At 32.7% G+C, this 16,786-nt stretch overlaps 1 protein-coding gene across 2 annotated transcripts; it reads right to left on the reverse strand.

Annotated features, from left to right (window-relative positions):
• Nucleotides 1–8,061: 8,061 nt before the first annotated feature.
• On the reverse strand, nt 8,062–13,163 carry ATG3 (autophagy 3 (APG3)). Of its 2 annotated transcripts, none has more exons than XM_078299687.1 (9): nt 12,920–13,163; nt 12,746–12,816; nt 11,859–11,975; nt 11,221–11,387; nt 10,638–10,723; nt 10,256–10,307; nt 9,534–9,599; nt 9,008–9,135; nt 8,062–8,382 (listed from the first exon to the last, which is right to left on the reverse strand). In XM_078299687.1, exons 1-9 carry the CDS (start codon nt 13,078–13,080, stop codon nt 8,286–8,288), a joined length of 945 nt encoding a protein of 314 aa, XP_078155813.1. In that variant the 5' UTR covers nt 13,081–13,163; the 3' UTR covers nt 8,062–8,285. The 2 variants fall into 2 exon arrangements, with proteins under 2 accessions (XP_078155813.1, XP_078155812.1); XM_078299686.1 differs by having other exon boundaries at nt 11,856–11,975.
• Between the last annotated feature and the right edge of the window lie 3,623 nt (nt 13,164–16,786).

Consider the following 16,786-nt stretch of genomic DNA (forward strand, 5'->3'; position numbering starts at 1 on the left):
TCCTCCCCCCTCTTCTAGTCCTCTTTGTTGTGCTTCCCTTTACGCAGCAAAATTAGAACTATGTAAAAGGTAGAGAGAGAAGGTAGCAAATTTAGGAGGAATATTCCAACAAGTCGATCTCTTTCAACAAGCTTAGAAGGAAAAGAAAGAGATCTTCTCTAAACCTAAGGTAAAATAGTGTAACTTCAAAATTTTATTTTTCTAAAAGAAGATAAATATTGATGTCAATCAAAATTTGGGATGAAATTATACTCTAATATTTCTCTCTGTCTCTCTATTGTTTAATTACCATGGCCAAATTTATAAACTTATCAAACGTTAGGTACTTTGCACTAGATATAGCATGATTTATGGAATTACTATTTCATTTCTAATATATATTTGTCAATCTCAACTCCTACATGTTAACTAAATATTTGATGTTTATAGGAGCCATCAAGAAGCTGAATGTGGAGATAAAAGAAGGAATTAATATGGATTTGAAAAGAAGAGATATTGGCGTGCCTCAATTTGAATATATGGCTAGAGAATTGGAATTATAGCCAGGTACTTGGATTGAGCCGCGTCAATATCTCTTTTAATTCCTTGTTCTACCCAATTATCTAATTAATTACATCGGTAATTTGTTCTTCTACTCCCAATATTTTGTTCATTGTTCATATCTTTCCAATAAGGTTGTTTGATTATTTTTTTCAACTATTTGATTCATGTGATATGGAGTAATAAGGTCTAACATGTTTACTACTTTTTTTCTATTGCAATTATATAATTAATTCAAGCATAACCAATTAGTTGTTATTAATTCATGTTGCTTCGATTTAGATTGTTGAGGTTCTTATATTCCACATAAGATATATAATATGAACTGTCTATAACAAAAGATGTCACTGCAGCAATAATCAAATGGTGATGTAGCTGTTATTTAGATTAAAAATGCTACTGCATGACCTAATTTTGAGATATATAAAATAAGATAACTTAATTAGATTGAATTTGATTTGTTCTTCCCTGCTGTTAATTTTGTTCTTTCCTTGACCAAAATGAAAAATCTCTCTTCTCCTAGGTTTTCATTACCTGGAGCTTTCAATGTGTATGGTAATCTAGAAAATAGACAAACATGCACTCTTTAATTTGTATTAATTATTATATATATTCTCACCAAAATGAGATAGAAACCTACATGATATATAACTCTGCATGCGTATGATCTTGTTTTCTTTGATAATTATAACTCCAACCATATGCTATATTATAGAGATATTGATGCATTCACTAGCTACATATATTGATGTGTTTGACTGAACGAGGAATTCATTAAAAATGTTTGTTTTGAAGTGCCTTTGTTGTTTCCCATTCCATTGAATAATAATACTTCAGAAACAATGATTATGCTTTCTAGAAAAGGATAAATCTAATAATGTTGTCTCATTAATTAATTAATGACTGCATGCATATTTGGAAATAATATTGTTGATTCTCTTCAGAAACAATGATTATATATGTTTTTTGTTTTTTATTTTTTATTTTTCCAGTGCTCAGATCACATGAAGTTTCAGATACATTGATCATATAAGGCTTGGGTGCTATGGATAGAATAATGACATATGTGCTACTATCTCAAAAACATATCGTATAAACTTCAAAGTTCGATTTTAAGTAGCTCAATAAATTGGTTATATAATAAGCTTGTAGAATACTAATTTTAATTATTTTTGGAATTTTTTTACTAATTTTTATGATTTATGAAATATGGTCTAAAAATAAAAGAAAATTGTCAATATTTTAGGTTATTTTTTGCCATCTTTCATAAATCATAAAAAATAGTAAAAATAATTCCAAAAATAATAAAAATTAATATTCTACAAGATTATTATATAACCAATTTATTGAGTTATACTTAAATCGAAGTTTGAAGTTTATACGTTATGTTTTTAAGGCCATAGCATGGATGTCCTTATGCTATCCATAGCACCCAAGCCTTACTCTCTCTTACACACACACATATATATAATTAAGCTGGAAGGAAAGCTGAAGAAAACAAACCAGGATGTATATGCAGGAATGATTGGTTCATGTAAATTTCTTGTATATATGTAAAAGCTGTGTGTGATTTCTTAACAACATTGTAACAATAATTAATGGAACTTTTAATATGTTTTAAGAGAAAAGATTCCAATTCTTTCATAGACTTCTAATTACTTAATTTTTTAACAGTAGACTACAATTCATAATTGGACATGACATGATTTATTTCTGTAGATGTGGAGAAAACTAATAAAGGCCATAAAAATAAATATGTCAAAAAATGTCCTTTCTTTGTGGATGGATTAATTAATGAGATGCTAAGATGGAAATAGTGATTAAATGCCACTAAAATTTATTGAAAGGAGTTCGCTTTGCCAAATAAGAAATTTCTTGTATTGCCTTTTAAGTGTCCTACAATAATCTCTAGTGCAAAAAGCACCTACCACAAAGTGCTTTATGTTTGTCTTGTTCTCTTTTGAAAAGACTTCGTCATTAACACTGACAAAGAGTGCATAAAAACCAAATTAACCAAACAATTAAAAATATGAAGTGGAGATTAGATTAGTGACCAAACACCATTATAGTATAGAAAAAAAAAATCAATATCAAAAGGAAGAAAAAGACTTCATCAAAATTAACGATCTATAAAATTGGGTTATATATATGTGTGTGTGTATATATATATATATAATTCGCATATTTGATTTTCTACCTATCTAAAAAAATAGTAAATTTTTTTCAAAAAATGTAAAATTTGATCTCCAAATACATATTAATATGGAGAACAAGATGAACGGTTCAGACTGACCGTTAGGATTTTGAAAACTCGAATATTGAACCGTAGCACCATAGCCCTCTATGCAACCAATAGCACCATAGAGAGAGAGTGAATAATGTGCATTCGAATGTATATGGGCCGAAATACATAGGGTCCAAATTCGACTTTTCAAAATCTAAACGGTCGATCCGAACCGTTCATCTTGTTCTCCATATTAATATGTGCTTGGAGACCAAATTTTACGTTTTTCTAAATTTTTTTACTATTTATTAAGTATTTTACAAAATTGTTGATCCAACGGTGGCTGCTGATTTTACTGTTTTGTTAAGCCACCGTTGGATCAACAATTTTGTAAAATACTTAATAAATAGTAAAAAAATTCAGAAAAATGTAAAATTTGGTCTCCAAGCACATATTAATATGGGAAATAAGATGAACGGTTCGGATCGACCGTTTGGATTTTGAAAAATCCAATTTGAACCGTATGTATTTCGGCCCATATACATTCGAATGCACATTAGTCACTCTATATATATAGAGAGAGAGTGTAACTAATATCCATTCGGTAGCATATGGGCCGAAGTGCTACCGGTCCAAATTTGAAAGTTCAAAATCCAAAAAATCGATCTGAACTGTTCATCTTGTTCTCCATATTAATATGTGCTTGGAGACCAAATTTTACATTTTTCTGAATTTTTTTTACTATTTATTAAGCCACTTTGAAAATCGCTGATCCAACGGTGGCACTGTTTTGTTAAGCCACCATTGGATCAACAATTTTCAAAGTGGCTTAATAAATAGTAAAAAAAATTCAGAAAAATGTAAAATTTGGTCTCCAAGCACATATTAATATGGAGAACAAGATGAATAGTTCAGATTGACTTTTTGGATTTTGAACTTTCAAATTTGGACCGATAGCACTTCGACCCATATGCTACCGAATGCATATTAGTCTCTCTCTCTCTCTCTCTCTCTCTCTCTATATATATATATATATATATATATATAGAGGAGGGATCAAGTTACAACAATTTTTGAGTTACAACAAGCATTTTCTACATTTTCAAAGTCCAAATCGTCGATCCAAACCGTTAGATGTGATCTCTACAATAAAATGTGCTTGGAGACCAAATTTTACATTTTTTGGAATTTTTTTACTATTTATTAAGATGGGTACAAAATTCAATGGTTTGAATTTGACTAGTTTTTGTACCCATCTTAATAAATAAAAAAAAAATTCCAAAAAATGTAAAATTTGGTCTCCAGGCACATTTTATAGTAGAGATCACATCTAATAGTTTGGATCGACGATTTGGACTTTGAAAATGTAGAAAATGCTTGTTGTAACTTGTTGTAACTCAAAAATTGTTGTAACTTATATGTGTGTGTATATATATATATATACATGTATATATGTATATACATGTATACATGTATGTAGAGACATACATGTACGTAGATGTACAGACATACATGTACGTACATGTACATACATACATGTATGTACGTACATATATATATATATATATATATATACATATATATACACACACACACACATATATATATGTGTGTATATATATATATATATAATTTTTTTGGTGCGGTTTGGTAAGTTGATTTGAATCCATACCTCCACAACAACAATGTGAAATTTTTATCATTAATTTACAATCAAACATTTAGCATTTTGTGAGGGGCCAAACCATATAAAAACTTTTCAAACAAAAAAAAATAATTAAATTTTAATATACATAATTAAAATTTTATATCATAGGAGGAGCTAAGCACCTATGGCTTGCTTTAAAATGCCACCAAGAAACAAAGCAACCAGTCAGATATGCCATATGTCAGGTCCGGAAAGACATCATACAACATGAAAAACATATCAATTTTGGTCTGTGAACAACTTCATTGGTTTCAATCAGGTCTTTGATGACACGGATCCTTTGAAGGATATGAAATCCAAAATAATAATTTCTCATTAAGCGTGCCATCCCATTAATATTGCAAGACCTTCAATTGGAGTGTTGTATAAGAGTTGCAACCACCTTCTTCTAATGCCATATGGAGACACTACTTGAGTACTGCAAACACCTTCAATTTGAGTATTGTATTAGAGTTGCAACTACCCTCTTTTATTGCCATATGGAGACATTACTGAAGCGCTACAAAGACCTTTAATTAAAGTGTTGTACTAGGTTTGCAACTACCCTATTCTCTTACCATATGCAGACACTACTAGTGTGTTGCAAAGACCTCCAATTGGAATATTGTATAAGGGTTGCAACCACCATCTTCTCTTACCATATGGAGACACTAGTGATGCAAAGACCTCCAATTGGAGTGTTGTATAAGGGTTGCAACCACCCTCTTCTCTTGCCATATGGAGACACTACTAGAGTGATGCGAACACATTTAATTGGAGTTTTGTATTAGGGTTACAACCACCCTCTTCTCTTGTCATATGGAGATACTATTAGAGTGTTGCAAACACCTTCAATTAGAGTGTTGTATTAGGGTTGTAACTATTCTCTTCTCATGCTATATGGAGACACTATTAGTGTTCTGCAGAGACCTTCAATTGAAGTGTTGTATTTGGTTTACAACTGTCATATACTCTTGTCATCTGCAGACATTACTTGAGCGTTGCAAACTCCTTCAACTGAAGTGTTGCATTAGAGTTGCAACTACCATCTTCTATTGCCATTTGGAGACACTAATAGAGCGTTACAAAGACATTCAATTAAAGTGTTGTATTAGGGTTGTAACTACCCTATTCTCTTAACATATGCAGACACTACTAGTATGCTGTAAAGTCCTCCAATTGGAGTGTTGTATAAGGGTTACAACCACCCTCTTCTCTTGCCATACGGAGACACTACTAGAGTGCCACAAACACCTTCAACTGAAGAGTTGTATTAGGGTTGCAACCACCATATTTTCTTGACATATGGGGACACTACTAGTGTGCTGCAAAGGCCTTCAATTGGAGTATTATATTAGGGTTGCAACCACCATCTTCTCTTGGAATCTAGAGACACTACTAGAGTGCTGCAAACACCTTCAATTGAAGTGTTGTATTAGGGTTTTAACCACCCTCTTCTCTTGTCATATGAATACACTACTAGCGTGTTGCAAACACCTTCAATTGGAGTGTTGTATCAGGGTTGCAACCACCCTCATCTCATTCCATATGGAGACACTACTAGTGTTCTGCAAAGACCTTCAACTGGAGTGTTGTATTGGGGTTGCAACTGTCATTTTATGTTGCCATCTGTAGACATTACTTTAGTGTTGCAAAGAACTTCAACTTGAGTGTTGTATTAGGGTTGCAACTATCATCTTCCCTTGCCATATGAAAACACTACTAGAGTACTGTAAAGATCTTCAAATAAAGTGTTGCACTAGGGTTGCAACTACCATATTCTCTTGCCATATATAGACAGTACTAGTGTACTGCAAAGACCTTCAATCGGAGTGTTATATAAGGGTTGCAACCACCTTCTTCTCTTGACATATGGAGACACTACTATGGTGCTGCAAACACTTTCAATTGAAGTGTTGTATTAGGGTTGCAATCACCATATTCTCTTGACATCTGGGGACACTACTAGTGTGCTACAAAGGCCTACAATTGGAGTGTTGTATTAGGGTTGCAACCACACTCTTCTCTTGTCATCTGGAGACACTGCTAAAGTGCTGCAAACTCCCTCAATTGGAGTGTTGAATAAGGCGTAATTATTTGACCTTTATGATTCTCATCTAGGGGCGGATCTAGTTAAGCATAGAATAGGGCAAGTGCCCTACTTTGAAAATCCAAAGTTAATTCACAAGAACTGAGTTTTAGACCTTTGTCGTACCCTGAAAAATATGATTGCCCTGCTCTTGATTTGTAATAAGCCCAACAATCTAATTTACAATAACTGAGTTTCTCTCCACCCGCTATTTTTCTTCTTCCTTTATTGGGGCTGAGATCTACTTTTTTGTGTCAAATTTTGGTGAACCCTATTGTAGAAGAAAGACTTCCTTTGTTTATTTAGACTTGGTGTATGTGCACTATTAAAGACTATTGTAGATGGGATAGATGAATTTTTATAGATTGAATTCAAATAATAAAATATGAGATAAATGGGACCGCGGATCTCAATTGTAAAATTGAGGTATCTAACTTTTTTCTCCGCTCAATTTTTTCACTAATTAGACCATCCATTTTCACATTTTTTTTTTTTGCATATTTGTATTTGTTTTTTAATTGTTATTCATAATTTCTAAATTTTTTTTTCAATAATATATTTCTTTAGAGATCAACGTTATTGTAACTATTGTTTCAATTTTTACCTTATTGGTGTGAAGCAATTTTTTTATTTCAATTAGTATTTTAATTATTATTTGGATATAGATTTTGAAAATTAAAAACTAATGACTTATTTAGCTAATAACAAAAGTATAGATGCATATGGAATATTTTTTTTTGAAAAATATCTTTTTATCAGTTTTGTCCAACTTTCTATTACAAAACAAGTATTTATCGAGTACCATATTAGTTAATGGGTTTGAATCCAATTAATACTTTACCCTGACCGAAATTCTAGATCTGCTCTTGTTCCCAACAATGACTTCATGCTAAAACCATCATTTTTGGAAAGCATGAGTCCATCAACTGATTCTGCTATGCTTGGTGAACATCATATTCAACATTTTTTTTGAGTGAGACTATTGTACTTTGTAATGCACACATAGGTATGTACTATGAATTATTATTTTTTTTAAGTTCAAACAATCGATCTAATTATTTAACATAATCGTCATATGAAAATGTACCTGAAGACCAAATTTTACATTTTTAAAATATTTTTACTATATTTTTACAATATGTACCTAAAGACCAAGTTTGGGACTAAATGCTTGATTATTGTTGTTGTTGTTTTAGATTGGTAGAAAATCACTAAATCTGATTCTAAAAAATATAAAATTTGTTATGCACGTACACGTTCAAATGGAGATCATATTGAGCAGTTCAAATCGACTATTTGAACTTTGAAAATTAAGATATAAGTCCATAGCACAGACTGATATAATATTTGATCGATTAGGTACCATAGTCTCACTCATTTTTTTGTTCTTAATATTATTTTGATCAATTCAAGTACTTGATTAGGTTAAAAAAGTTGTCTATCCCAGTGCTAGCATGGCAATTTAATTTCCTTCTGAACGTGGCATAATATTTGAGAACATATTTTTCACCATTATTTTATTATAATCCAATTGCTTATCATCGTTACTTCAAATTAGACAAGTAATCTGCACATTTTGTAGCGGTTTAGTGAGTCAATAAACAACTATTTACAAACTTTAAACACAAAAGCTTCATCAATCAAACCCTGCATTACAAATCTTCTATGGAGGGAAATGACAAAAGAGCCAAAAAAAAAAAATCATTAAGGGGGGATCTGACAAATGTGGTGCATTATATCCCAAATCAATTGCTTGTACTGCCAAGATCAAAGTCCATAGTATAGTCATACTCGATTGTTGGTATAACCGAGGCCATAAACTTCAAGAATAAGAACAAGTACCTAGAATCATGAAATAGCTTAAGGTTAGACATGAATTAACTGAAGCAAAAATGCAATACTACTTACTGGTAGGTGAATTTCCTGTCAAATTTAGTTGTTTACGCTTTAATTACCCACAAGACCCTTGCCTTGCAAAACCTCAAGTAAAAAACGAACACAAAAATATCTGTAGTAAACCACAAAAATTGCAATGGAATAAAAGATGAGGTAGAGCAGCACCTCCTTGTAAAATTGACACAAGCAGCACCTAACTAGGTTGGAACCAGTGCATACAGGTAACACAACCCAACCGGTACAATTGGCTTACCCAAGCAATGACCCAGTCTATAACGAGTCCATATCCTCTGAGATATCTCAAATTTTCAGTTTATCTAAAGCCGGGCCAAATTTTTTTCGGTGCCTATTCAGAATGCAGGGGGCAGTATTATTGTGCTTTGAGATTTGTGCAAAAAAGATTAGAACGATCCAGATTATCCCAGATCAACTCAAAATTTGAGATATCTCAGGGGATGCAAATTCATCTATAACTACATATCATAGTTATGGTTTGGTAAACTTTTGAGTAAACCTCAATGATAAAAACAATGCATGAACAAGTTGGCATATGAGAGAGAGAGAGAGAGACTTGTCAACTTCAGGCTCCACACCACGAGACATTAGAACATCAAGGATTTTTTTCATGACAGCACCATGCCGACACGGGTGAATGGATGCGTGCTTTCCTGGCAAGTGTGGGTGGTCTTCTATTGTTACCTGTGCATCATTAATTGACCAAGGTAAGCAGATCTCAGCCAGCTCAAGTATTTATCAGTGAATATTTGGGTTGTTTTTATACTACATTGGTGGACAAAAATAATTGTACGAAACAAATGGGTTGAGATTAGTTCTGCCCATTGTTTGCACTGCATTTTAGTCGGTACTTAACCAAATGAACAGGTACAGAATGTTTCAACGAGAGAACTGGAGGCTATATGGCTTATTACTGTAACTCTTCTTTTCTCTTTGAAATAAATTTTCTTTAGTTCACCACAAAAAAGTTAATGGCAAAACCATTTTGGTGAATATGTACAAAGATAGGTTTTGAGTTATAAATAAAGAATAAAAACCTAAGAAAACAGATAAATCAAAAACTGCATAGATAAATAGACAACCGTTTTGTGTGCATGATCCTGGCTGACATCTTCAAGTACAAGCTCTGGATTCAGAAGTGATCTTGACTGCAGATTAATACTAGTTAACAGCTTAACTATTCACATTTAAGAAAAATATTTGACCCGTGGGAAAATTTCATTGTTATATCTTAATAATTAGTAAAACAAGGTTTAATAAACTGATTCTTTTCTCTTAACTGAAAATTAACAATGTAACATTACTTGGTATTACATAAAGAGAGAACTGCTATGCACAGTCATGAATAAAAAACTTTACCAAAACTGTCCTGTATATCCAGAATCATAAAAACAACTTATGATGTGTGAAACTACCATTTCTTAAGACAACATCTAGATTCCAACGAAAAGAATACATGACAGCAGACTTATTCATTGAGTTCACCAAAGCTATCTCAGCACTGTAAGTCTAATTGCTTATTTTTAGACTTGAATGTTGGAACAATGGTATTTAATTAATGCTTAACATACAAAACCATTAGTTAGATGAAGAAATGCCAAGTAGATGAAAAAACACCCACAACATGTTTTGTTTGCTCAATTTCAATAACTAATTAATACCATAAGACATGACCATGTACTTGTACAGTACTGAAACAGGTGCCTTAAATCCAAAATTTACCAAGTTAAACAAAATTAACCACAAAATGCACTCTACTAATTACACCTGATAAAGAGAGATAGAGAGAGAAGAAAAGAAGAACCTCATCATATCCTGTAAGCCACACTCGTGGGGTTTGGTAGTATTTGTCATACCTACATCAAGAAATATCACGTTGAATTGTGATAGTTAAGTTGACAAAATTTTGATCTTTCTCTCATGCTGTCCTTGTTCGAATCGAGTTGTTTTACATAGGGCATAGTGCTCAATTGATACCAACACCATACAAGTCACACCTTACATGGAAAGATCCCACATCCAACAATTTAGAATACAAGTTGGCAATTATTAAAATGACTTAACAAGAATTGGACATATAGGATCGTACAAAATTTTCAACTCTTTTGAAAGATGTCAGTGGAAAAATTGCTTTTCAAAATTTAAGAACTATTAATTTCAATGTAAGAGAAAGATGAGATTCTTACGTTATGCTGACGTCATAAGTTCGGGTTCGAAGAATGTTGTCATCCTCAGGCTCATGTGCAACAAAATACAAAGGTTGGAGTGTGGCCTATAGGTAGGTTTTATGAAAATTAACATGTTTGAACAAAGAAAACAAACAGGTCTTGTTTTTTTAGAGGAGAGACAAATAACTACAGATCTGAGTTCAAATATTAAAACACTAGCACTATGTCATAACTACAATCGTTCAAGTAGTAGGAAACAAGAGATACATCACATAGCAAACAACTATATGTCCTTATTTCCAGAACTACTGTAAACCGCCAGTTTCAAATGAGGAGTATTCTAGCAGAGTATTCTCTTTTAACTCTAGAAGCACTTTTTTTTTTCATGGCCCCAACATGAGAAATACAATGTTTAAAAGTGTTGAATTAAGTTAAGAGAAAGGTAAATTTTAATTTAATCAACCACTCACTGATATGATTCTCATGTTGAGTCCTGGATGCCTTTTCAAAAACATTTACCGGGTCAAAAATTAGAAAATGTTGTCTTTAATTTCCATTTTTTCAGTAAGAACAACTTAAAGAGAAAAGGGGGAACATTTACCGGGTCGGATTCAGCAAGATTATCTGAGACTTCAAAACCCTCCATGTCAGGAATATCATCATCTTCCTCTCCACCAAAGTAAGTAGGAATAGACTTTATTCCTCCCTTATTCTCTTTGCTTATCTCGAGTGCATCCATTGATGGCAAGTCTTCTTCTTGGTTGTTCTCTGACATTGATCATATCATCAACAAATAAGTATATGAAGAGCCTTGTAAGTATCTATCGTAATAAACTAAGTTCAACTCGTCTCGAACATTCTAATGCTTATGGTATATAACGAACCACCGTATTTCAGTTTGGTCATGTGAAGGCACCAGTACCAATTTGACCAAAATATGTAATCTTCCTTTTCCATTAAATTTTCATGTTTACAATGCCCCTATCCGAGGGTAAATTGGAGCCAATTAGATTATTGAGCAAATTGAAGTTTAATTGAGGCTTAAATGTGATGCTGGGGACAAATCAAAGTCAATGTATACAATTAATAGCACATATCAGAATTAAAAATATCTGCATCACATTTCAAGGAGTGTGCTTACTTAGGCCTTACTCGCAGAAATGCATCATTAATTGGTGTAAATGAGGCCTAGCTGGGGTTAAACAGTTAAAATACATAAATTTTAAGACAGAGGACGACCTCTTGGCTTCCCATGTGTTGCAAGCCAGCCTTCGTTATCATCACTGTCTAAAAGCACTTCGCCACCAGCTGCTTCGTATTCTTCTTCAACTGAGATAGCTCGCTTCAGACATGGCACTGAAAAAAAAAAAAAAAATCTATGATCTTATATGATAAATTAAGATAACCAGAACTGAATGTGCTAGTTAGATCTTCTTCCCATCTCAGGGACTCCGGGAGATGTACAATCAAATTTTACTAGTTCAGTTGCTTAAATTAAATGTATAAAAAGCAATTCGAGTATATTTAGAAAAACAGAAACAAAAAAAAACCCTCAAGCACAATTCAGTCTCTACCCAGATTGACAAAATTAAACTGAGCAAAAGGGGAACACCCAATGTTGTAATACTTCATAGCAAATTAGTCAATTCAAAAGGGAGAGGATGGAAGAGGAGGGTGACCGCCCTTCCCGAGTCATGTTACTTGCTCCAGAACATCAAATTCCGAAGGGAAGAGAAAGGGATAGAAGGAGAGAGGAAGTTATAATCTCAATACAACTTCTGCAGATTTTGTTCCCTCCAAATCGTGGTATAAAAGTGTACTCTCCCCTTCCAACAAATCTCTTCCTATCCCTTCCCATCTTCCCTCACCCCCCTATTAGTGGAGCACAGAGCTCACCAGAGATTATACATCTATACTTAGCATGTGTTGGTCGGTTGATCTAAACATTAAATGGACAGAAAACCAACTTGCTTGGGGTCAAATTGATGTATACTTTTCACTGCAGAAAAATAATTATCTTGTGTTATGTAAATTTAAAGAACATCGAAAATTGCAACATTTTTGTATAGAAGTCAAATCAAGCCAGAGATAAATGTATATATTCAAACTGAATCCCTATCTTGTACCATTTCTTGTGATAAGAAACTGCTTATCAGCTGGTAGGTAAGCCTTTCTCTTGCTCGGCTCCCCCGCCTCCCTGCCCAAATCCACATAAACCATCTGATCAGAAAAGAAAAAAAAAAACCATCCAAGAAACGTTAAATTAGGAAAGATAAAAGAATTTAAAAGAGGTCTCCTACCAAGACCAAGTAGGGCATTTGGCCACGAGGTTATCACCGGCGATGACGAACTCGGTGACGCTTAGCACCCCCTTCTCCTTGAAGGCGGAGTTGGTGCGGACCCCCATGAACCGCTCCGCCGTGCTCTTGTACGAGTCGTAGAGCTTCTGCTTCAGCGCCATGACTCTCTCTCTCTCTCTTCAATTTTAAGATTGTTGATTTATTTGGGTTTGGTTTCCCCATTGCTATTGCTATTAATGGAGTTCGATTGGAAATTAATATTTAGGATCCTCTCCAGCTTAAGATGTACAATAGGGAAATCCTAGACACCGGTTATAGATCCATCCCTTCCTACTGACAATATTTTAGTGCCTATCGAAAGGTTTGATCTTTTTCAGAAGCAATGAAGACTGTTTGATCAAAAGTAAACGGACAAGAAACTTCTAAGATATTCCATATACGAATTTGTAATTGGAGAAGATCCGTTAAAGATCGTAGATGTCCTATTTCTGCTGAGCTACGTTTTCGTTTACGTGTACTGCAGGGGACCTAACTGGGCCGGGCTTGTGGGAATTGCAGCCCGGTATGCTATTGGGCTTGCTTATTATTATTGGTATTATATTTCAGAAAAAATTTATAGTGTATCTAGGGCTGCTCATGAGTCGAGTTGAGGACAATTTGGATTCAACTTGCGAACTCATGAGCCGAGTTGAGCTTAGGTTGCTAATCCAGTTTCGAATCAAAAACTCTGATTTGGAATCAACTCGCCAGCAACTCGAGTCGAAACGAGTCGACTCGTGACTCATAATATAGTACACAGTGAGACAACCTAATTTAATTCTAACAAAAAAAAATATTACATAGTTTATTAAAATAATACACAATTAAAGGTAATACATAATGAAATAATGACCAACACATAATTAAAAATTACGAAAATACCAAAATAGTACATAATTAAAAATTACCAAACAGATAAAGTCTAACAAAACAGTACAGAGTCTAATAAATTAACAAGACAAAAGAAATAGTACATAGTTCATTAAATTACCAAATATTACGATGTCTAACAAAACATTACACAATTATCAAATTACTAAACATAATTACCAAAAAAAAAGTCTAATAAAACAGTACGCAGTTCTTTTCTCTACTTTTCTTCCTCTTTCTTCTCTACTTCTCTTCATCTGCTGCAGATTGCTAAAAAAATGTACTAGTCAAATAAAATGTTGGCAATGGCAAATATTTCTAATTTTTAAGGTTTTGGAGCGCCTCAAAAATTGGAAATATATGAATTAGGGTTTGGTGTGATGAGTCCAACCGAGTTGATTCCGAACCGAGTTGGGAATAACTTGGAATCGACTCATAAATTAACCGAGTCAGTAAACTCGAGTCAGTTTGACTTGAGTCAATTTTAACTCGAGTTATAGTGAGTTGATTCTGAATTGATTCCGAACTGAGTTTCGAGTTGTGAGCTTTTTGTGCACCCCTAAGTGTATCCGTGTATTCATACAAATTTTTAAAATAGCTAATTTTTTGTAAAAAAAAATAAATATATTATTATCCAATATCTTCACAGAAATTTAATGTTTTTTATCTTCTTTATAATTTATTGATTAAATTTGTTATTACAACAAGTATACTCTTTATTTAAAATGAAGTCCGTTTAAATTAGTAACATGATTGAATTGAATAAGAGAGAAATACTCTTAATTGTGTGCTAAAATCCTTAGATTTTTTTTAACTTTATATTTTTTATCACGGAAAAAAATATAAAAAATTATTATGGAACTAATTGTCAGATCTAATTAGTATTCGATTAACATCAACTCTAATTTAAGAATCTGATCGATTAAAAAAATAATGTTTTTTGTGTGAGAAGTCGAAGGATGAAAATTTCAATAAAAACACTCTAGTGGATACTAAATAATTAACATGCAACATTTGTTAAAGAAAAACTCCTAACCTACGTCATAAACTATCCATATTTATATTAATATCTTTATTCGAATTTATTTATAAATACAAACCTGATTTTATCTCTGTTTGTATTCTTTCCGTCTACGAGACTACAACTCTAAAAATAAGTAATTGCAATTTGATTTTCTTGCAACATGCACAATACATGGCGAGCAAATTTATTAGACCAAAGAAAAAGATTTCAAAATTGTTAATGGCAAGTTGGCAACCGAACAAAGTCGAATCGGTTCCTTACAGATGCAAACGGATCGAATATTATAAATTAGATTCAAATATTTAATATTTTAATATCTGTACAAATACATATATAAGTTTAAATTTTAACTATTCGTATTCAAATAATAAATATATATTACATAGTTTAAATATATATTATGGAAAATTCATAAAAATTAATAAAATTTTATTCTAAGCAGCAACTATCAAGTTTTCTCAAAAAAAAAAAATTATGTATTTATTTATAGATCTATCGTCAATACCTTTACTCCACTGAGAAAACCTGATTAGTAATTTCTATTGATTTACATACGAAATCAAATAAAATACGAAAATATTTTTCCGAAAACCGAAATTTTTAAATATACCATTTCTAAAAAAAAAAAAAATCAAAAAACCATTATTTCTAAAAAATTCAAAAATTGACACGGTTGCATTCGCTAGATGCGGACCACTTTCCTTGGAACCGCATCTTGGGGATGCGGACCCAGGATAGAGGCCTCATCTAGGGGATGAGGTCTCCCAAGACCACTTCGAGGGGATGTGGGCCCCCATAATATCATATATAAAAGGCCGCTAGTCACATTTTTTTTCATTTATTCAAGCTACAATTCAATCCCTTCGAACTTGGGTAAGTTTTCCTTTTTCTTTTCTATTTTCAATTTTCAATTTTTTGTTTAGAGTAGTAATTAGGTGTAGAAGTAGGAGTAGGAGTAGAATTAGGATTTAGAATTAGAATTAGGGTTTAGAATTTAGGATATAGGTAGTTTTAGATTTGCAACCAAAATTAGATTAGTTAAATACTAAATTGTAATTAGTATTTGATCAAAATGAATACCGAATTGTATTTAGGGTTAGTTTACCAAAATTAATTAGTTAAAACCAGTTAAATTAAATTAGACCATTACCAAATTGTAGTTATGGTTATTTTATCAAAATTAATTTTTTAAGAACCAGTTAAATTAAATTAGACCAATACCAAATTGTAATTAGTATTTTATCAAAATTAACACCGAACTGTATTCAATTAGGCCAATACCCAAATTGATTTAAACCAATACGCAAACTATGATTAGGTTGAGATGTGTGTTTTCTTTATTCACACAGGGTGAGTCTGGAGAGACTACAACATTTGGTCCTGAAGTCCAGCAATTGATAGAGATTGAGGAGGTTCACCAGGAGCCGGTTCATCATGCAGAGGATGTCCAGGTGGAGAACTCCACAGTTCCTTCAGATGATGCTATCGACGATACGCCACTTGCATTGAGGATTCGGGGTTTGTGGGTCAAGAAGGCAAGGAAGATGTTCAGTCCTTCTGACTATTAGGCTATTGTATTCATACTTTGTTAGATGATTTGTCAGATACTGTGACTTATTTTATCAAGACACTTATTTTGCCAGGTACTGTTTACTTATCAGGCTATTTATTTTTCTTATTTGATGTTTTCTTATTTGTTTCTTTTTATCATCACAGCAGTATTTCTTCGTACATATGTGGTCCTTGAACGAAAGACATTTCTAATATAATATTCGTTCTGACAAACGTAAAATATTTTCAAAATAAATGACATAAAAAAACCCAAAAACAATTACAACTATTTTCAAAACCAAAAACACTAAACAAATAAACAAAATACATTATCTGAAAAAAATGGGGGCAGCATCCCCTAGATGCGACCTCTATCCTAGATC

The sequence above is a fragment of the Carex rostrata genome, chromosome 3, assembly GCF_964058835.1.
Source record: "Carex rostrata chromosome 3, lpCarRost1.2, whole genome shotgun sequence".
Classification (NCBI taxonomy): Eukaryota; Viridiplantae; Streptophyta; class Magnoliopsida; order Poales; family Cyperaceae; genus Carex; species Carex rostrata.